This window comes from Rhincodon typus, chromosome 11, assembly GCF_021869965.1.
Source record: "Rhincodon typus isolate 14 chromosome 11, sRhiTyp1.1, whole genome shotgun sequence".
NCBI lineage: Eukaryota > Metazoa > Chordata > Chondrichthyes > Orectolobiformes > Rhincodontidae > Rhincodon > Rhincodon typus.
In genome coordinates, this window is record NC_063342.1 from 4,233,561 (window position 1) to 4,240,230 (window position 6,670).

The window sequence follows — 6,670 nt, forward strand, 5'->3', positions numbered from 1 at the left end:
TCCCACGTATCTGCTGCCCTTGTCCTTCTGGATGGAAGTGGTCGTGGGTTTGGAAGGTGCTGTCTGAGGGATCTTTGGTGAATTTCTGAAGTGCAAGTTGTAGATAGTACACACTGCTGCTACTGAGCGTCGGTGGTGGAGGGAGTGAATGCTTGTGGATGTGGTGCCAATCAAGCGGGTTGCTTTGTTCTGGATAGTGTCAAGCTTCTTGGGTGTTGTTGGGGCTGCACTCATCCAGGCAAGTGGGGAGTATTCCATCACACTCCTGACTTGTGTCTTGTAGATGGTGGACAGGCTTTGGGGAGTCAGGAGGTGAGTTACTCGTTCCAGTTTGGGTCTGTATCTGCAGATATCTAAATGTGTGTGTATTTGTTTGAGTGTGTATCTGAATGCATTTGAGTGTATGTTTTTGAGTGTGTATCTGAGGGTGTATGCATGTGATAGAGTGTGTTTTGAGTGTGTATGTTTGATTGTGTAACTGTGTGTGCGTGTGTATTTGGATGTATATCTGTAAATGTGTTTAAGTGTGTATCTCTGTGTATCTGAATGTGTGTGTGTTTCTGATTATATGTATATTTGAGTGCATGTTTGAGTGTGTCTGTGTTTTAATGAATGTGTGTGTGCCTGTGTATATCTGAGTGTGTGTTTGAGTGTGTCTGTGTATATCTGTTTGTGAGTTTGTGTGTGTATATCTGAGTGAATGTGTGTTTGAATGTATCTGTGTGTATAGCTAAGTGTGTGTATTGGAATGTTTGAGTGTGTGTCTGAATGTGTGTGTATTTGACTGTACATTTGAGTATGCGTTTGAGTGTGTATCTCTGTGTATTTGAATGTTGTATGTTTCTGAGTGTGTTGTCTGAGTGTGTATGTTTCTGATTGTGTATATAATTGAGTTTGTGTGTATATGTTTGAGTATGTCTGCGTATATCTGAGTGTGTATGTTTGAGTGTGTCTGTATATCTGAGAGTGTCTGTGTATATCTGGGTCTGTCTGTGTATATCTGAGTGTGTGCACGTCCATGTATATCTGACTGTGTGTGTGTGGCTGTCTGTATATGAGGGTGTGTCTATGTTTAAGGGTATCTGTGTATATCTACATGTATGAGTTTTAATGTGTGTGTGTGAGTGAATGTGTGTTTGAGTGTGTGTAGCTGAGTGTGTCACTATGTATGTGTGTCTGTGTGTATATCTGAGTGTGTGTGTATCTCTCTGTCTGGGTGGATGTATGGGCTTTTGATTTGTTTTAACCTGGAAGTGTCTTTGTTGCCCGTTCGGCCGTTCCAGAATTGTTGGAGCAGTAATATTTGATTTTTTTGGTCTCTCCCTCTCTCTCTCTCTCTCTCTCTGTTTGAACTCTGGGTTGCTCTGGGATTGGCGGTACGCAGGGCAATGAGAGGTTCATCCCCTGCATTGATCAGCAGCGAGCTGAACTTTCTCACTGTTCCCCTCACAATCCGAGACACAGCGAGGAAGCTGGGCTGGGTTCGGCCCTCACATACACAGCAAACTGCATCAAGAGAAGGAACAAGGAAGAGAGAGAGAGAGAGGCAGAGAAATCGGCGACTTCTGGGAAGCTGGATGTGAGCAAGGAGCGAGGGGGAAAAGTTGCCTTTGTGTTCGGTCGAAAGAGCAGGGATCTGATTACTAATTATTTGTCAGAGACTCGCATATGTGTGTGTGTGTGTGTGTGTATGTATGCGCGGAGAGACAAATTTCAAAGCGATTAAACCCCAGCCAGACACACACACACACACACACACACAAAATTAATTGGAAAATCCCCTCTTTCTCTTACAACAAGCAGCAATGTGGGGGTCAGTCCTATCGATGTGTGAAATCTGAGCGAATATTACACAGTGAGAAAAAATAATCCGAGACAGTTTTTCTTTAAAAAAAACTGGGCTCCACAAAGTACAGAAGAAGAAAAAAAGCAAAATCCGGTTTGGAAGCTCAGCAAAACAGAGAGAAGAAAGGCTTTTTTTTCAGGGAGTGAAACTCCCGGAGATTCATGTGGATTCTTTTCTTGTTCAGCATCAAAGTTTCGCCTATTATTCCATTTTATTTCGAGACGTCTTGCAGCCTCCCTGAATGGAGATTATTTTGACTGCTGTTGTTTCAGAGGGAGCTTCGCTGGTGAGGGTTGAAGCGAATCCTCAGTGAATTGGTTTGGTGTTCCTGTGAGTTTGGGATTCTGTTGGAAGCGGGAGAGTTTTCTCGGTCTGCTCAGTCTTATGGAATGATTTAGCTTCATGTCCCCTGTTATCATGACCACAGAATTACTCCGTTTCTGCCTGGCCGTTGGATTAATGTGCATGACTTCAGGTTTGTGCTGTGCTCTATTTAATTTAAGCTTTTCATCGCGATTAAAGCGGCGTGTGTGTTTAATGTTGCACAGAGAGAGAGAGCAGAGATAACCACTAAACTGCTGCAGTGTCTCTGAGTTTGAGGAGTTTCCACTCAGAATCCGAGAGATCCGGATGCCTTTTTAAACCCTCTTTCTTCTCTAGAAACGCGGTTAATATTTCTGACTTCCCTCCTCAAGTTTCCAAACAGAATCTAATCGGTTTTCATGTGAATATTTCGCTTCAGTAATGAGACTAGAGGCAGTTTGTGTAGAATCCCTTCGCCTGTTGTTATTTTGATGCAAATATTTGTGTTTTGTGGGTGTGTGTGTTTGTGAAGGGAGTGGGTTATAAAGAATGGCTTTTCCCCTTTCTGATAAACAAACTAATTAAGCACCCGGTCTTTTTATGGAATGTTTAAGGAGCAGTAGACGGAAAACAGAATGCTGAAAGATATCCTTTTTCAGTCTTCACAGTTTTAATGAAGAGATAAAAAGTTTCGAGTTTGCAGTGTTGGGATTAGCAGAACCACTCAGCCTATTGGCTTTATGTATTGTACAGTTCAGACCACACCACCGGTCCCATCAGAGAGCCGGCAGATCGCGAGCTCAGTAACTATACTCGGCAAACAGTCCACATTCCAACCCAATCTTACAGTCAGCGATTTACAGTTCTCTTTCTCTCTCTCTCTCTCTCTGTCCCTATCTTCCCGTGTTGGCGAGAATGTCACGCTCTCTCTCTCTTTTTGCATCTCTCTCTCCCTCTCTGTGTCTTGCTCTCACTCTCTGCCTCTCAGTTCCAGGGATTTCCTCTCTCTCTTTGTCTCTCTCTGCCTTTCTATGCCATTCTCTGCCTGAGTCTGCCCCTCTCTAGTGGAATCTTCATCTCTGACAATCTTTGTCTCTCTCTCCACCTGAGTTCTGTCTCGTTCTCTCTCGCTGTCTCATTCTCTGATCCTTTCTCACTTTCTCTGTTCCTGTTGGACTTTCAGCCCTTTCTGTTTCCTCTTTTACTCTTGTCCTTCTCATTCTTTTGTGCTTCCAGATCTCAGTGTCACTGTTGTGTTCCCTGTCACTTACATGATACACTCAGAATTAGGCCATTTGGCCCACCCAATTTGTGCCAGCATCCATGCTCTGTTCAAACCTCCTCCCATCTTCCTCATCTAACCTGACCCATGTAATCATTGGCCCCTTCTCTCCTAAGGCAGTGCCTAGGAATTCTCTCATTCAGGTCCTTACATGGCTCAGCGGTTCAGTTCAGTCACTCGCTCCCCATTCAGTGGAGAGTGCAGGAGGGCATGCCAGGAGCAGCACCAGGCATACCTGAAGATGAGGTATTAACCTGGTGAAGCCACCAGACAGGAATACTTGCACACCAAACAGCGAAAGCAGCAAGTAATAGACAGAGCTAAGCGATCCCACAACCAACGGATCAGATCTAAGCTCTGCAGTCCTGCCACATCCAGTTGTGAATGATGGTGGACAATTAAACACCTCACTGGAGGAGGATGCTGCACAAATATCCCCATCCTCAAATGGACCTCTCAAATGCTAATGCTGATCTCCATCTCTGCACCTTCTCTGCGGCTGTCACACTGAATTCTGCACTCTGTTGTGCTACCCTGATGCACTTTGTATGGTACAGTCTGCCTGTACAGCACACAAAACAACATTTTACATTGTATCTCAGTAGATGTGACAACAATAAATCAAGCTCAAATTCAAAGGCCCTGCACATCAGTGCAAAAGATAAGGCTGAAGCATTCGCAGCAATCTTCAGCCAGAAGTGCCGAGTGGATGATCCATCTCGGCCTCCTGCAGTGGTCCCCAGCATTACAGATAGCAGTCTTCAGTCAATTCGATTCACTCCACGTGATATCAAGAAACGGTTGGAGACACTGGATACTGTAAAGGCTACGGGCCCTGACAACATTCCGGCAATAGTACTGAAGACGTGTGCTCCAGAACTTGCTGCTCCCCCAGCCAAGCTGTTCCAGTACTATTATAACACTACAGTTACACAAAAAGCAGGCCAAATCCAACCCAGCCAATTACCACCCCATCAGTCTCCTCTCGATCATCAGTAAAGTGATGGAAGGTATCATTAACAGCGCTATCAAGCAGCACCTGCTCAGCAATAACCTGCCCAGTGACGCCCAGTTTGGGTTCTGCCAGGGCCACTCAGCTCCTGACCTCATTACAGCCTTGGTTCAAACATGGACAAAAGAGCTGAATCCCAGAGGTGAGGCGAGAGTTACAGCCCTTGACATCAAGGCTGCATTCGACCAAGGGGCCCTAACAAAACTGGAATCAGTGGGTATCAGGGGGCAAACTCTCCAGTGGTTGGAGTCATACCTGACACATAGGAAGATGGTTGTGGTTGTTGGAGATGAGTCATCTCAGCTCCAGGACATCTCTGCAGGAGTTCCTCAGGGTAGTGTCCTCGGCCCAACCATCTTCAGCTGCTTCATCAATGACCGTCCTTCCATCATAAGGTCAGAATTGGGGATGTTCACCGATGATTGCACAATGTTCAGCACCATTCACGACTCCTCAGATACTGAAGCAGTCCATGTTCAAATGCAGAAATGCCTGGACAATATCCAGTGTTCTCTAACTTGAACTTGTAACATTTGCACCACGCAAGTGTCAGGCAATGGTAATCTGCAATAAGAGACAATCTAACCACTGCCCCTTGACATTCAATTATCTTATTGTCAATGAATCCCCCACTGTCAACATCCTGGAGATTACCACTGCCAGAAAATCAACTGGACCAACCATATAAACACAGTGGCTAGAACAGAGGCTATGAATATTGCAGTGAATAACCCACTTCCTGACTCCCCAAAGCCTGTCCACCATCTACAAGACACAAGTCAGGAGTGTAATGGAATACTCCCCACTTGCCTGGATTGATGCAGCCCCAACAACACTCAAGAAGCTTGACACCATCCAGGACAAGAGACAGCAGGAACTGCAGATGCTGGAGAATCTGGGATAATAAGGTGCAGAGCTGGATGAACATAGCAGGCCAAGCAGCATCAGAGGAGCAGGAAGGCTGACATTTCGGGCCTAGACCCTTCTTCAGAAATGGGGGAGGGGAAGGGGGTTCTGAAATAAATAGAGAGAGAGGGGGAGGTGGATAGAAGATGGATAGAGGAGAAAATAGGTGGAGAGGAAACAGACAGATCGAAGAGGCGGGGATGGAGCCAGTAAAGGTGAGTGTAGGTGGGGAGGTAGGGAGGGGATAGGTCAGTCCAGGGAGGACGGACAGGTCAAGGGAGCGGGATGAGGTTAGGAGGTAGGAGATGGAGGTGCGGCTTGAGGTGGGAGGAGGGGATAGGTGGGAGGAAGAACAGGTTAGGGAGGCGGGGACGAGCTGGGCTGGTTTGGGATGCGGTAGGGGGAGGGGAGATTTTGAAGCTTGTGAAGTCCACATTGATATCATTGGGCTGCAGGGTTCCCAAGCGGAATATGAGTTGCTGTTCCTGCAACCTTCGGGTGGCATCGTTGTGGCACTGCAGGAGGCCCAGGATGGACATGTCATCTGAGGAATGGGAGGGGGAGTTGAAATGGTTCGCGACTGGGAGGTGCAGTTGTTTAGTGCGAACCGAGCGTAGGTGTTCTGCAAAGCGGTCCCCAAGCCTCCGCTTGGTTTCCCCGATGTAGAGGAGGCCATAATGGGAACAGCGGATGCAGTATACCACATTAACAGATGTGCAGGTGAACATCTGCTTGATGTGGAAAGTCTTCTTGGGGCCTGGGATGGGGGTGAGAGGGGAGGTGTGGGGGCAGATGTAGCACTTCCTGCAGTTGCAGGGAAAAGTGCCGGGTGTGGTGGGGCTGGAGGGGAGTGTGGAGTGGACAAGGGAATCACGGAGAGAGTGGTCCCTCCGGAAAGCAGATAAGGGTGGGGAGGGAAGATGTCTTTGGTGGTGGGGTTGGATTGCAGATGGCGGAAGTGTCGGAGGATGATGCGTTGGATCTGGAGGTTGATGGGGTGGTACGAGAGGACGAGGGGGATTCTGTTTTGGTTGTTATTGCGGGGGCGGGGTGTGAGGGATGAGTTGCGGGAAATGCGGGAGACACGGTCGAGGGCGTTCTCGACCACTGAGGGGGGCAAGTTGCGATCCTTGAAAAATGAGGACAGCTGAGATGTACTGGAGTGGAATGCCTCATCCTGGGAACAGATGCGGCGGAGGCGAAGGAATTGGGAATGGGGGATGGCATTTTTGCAGGAAGGTGGGTGGGAGGAGGTGTATTCTAGGTAGCTGTGGGAGTCGGTGGTTGAAGTGGAATCAAGGACTGCAACATCCCCCCCCCC

At 47.4% G+C, this 6,670-nt stretch overlaps 1 protein-coding gene across 1 annotated transcript in view; it reads left to right on the forward strand.

Annotated features, from left to right (window-relative positions):
• Window positions 1-1,404: 1,404 nt before the first annotated feature.
• The window catches only part of LOC125484403 (roundabout homolog 2-like), a 58,611-nt gene continuing 53,345 nt past the window's right edge, over window positions 1,405-6,670 (forward strand). The window contains exon 1 of the mRNA XM_048603015.1: window positions 1,405-2,321. Within this exon, the coding sequence (XP_048458972.1) occupies window positions 2,249-2,321 (73 nt within the window). The 5' untranslated portion in view covers window positions 1,405-2,248. The remainder of the gene's footprint in view (window positions 2,322-6,670) is intronic.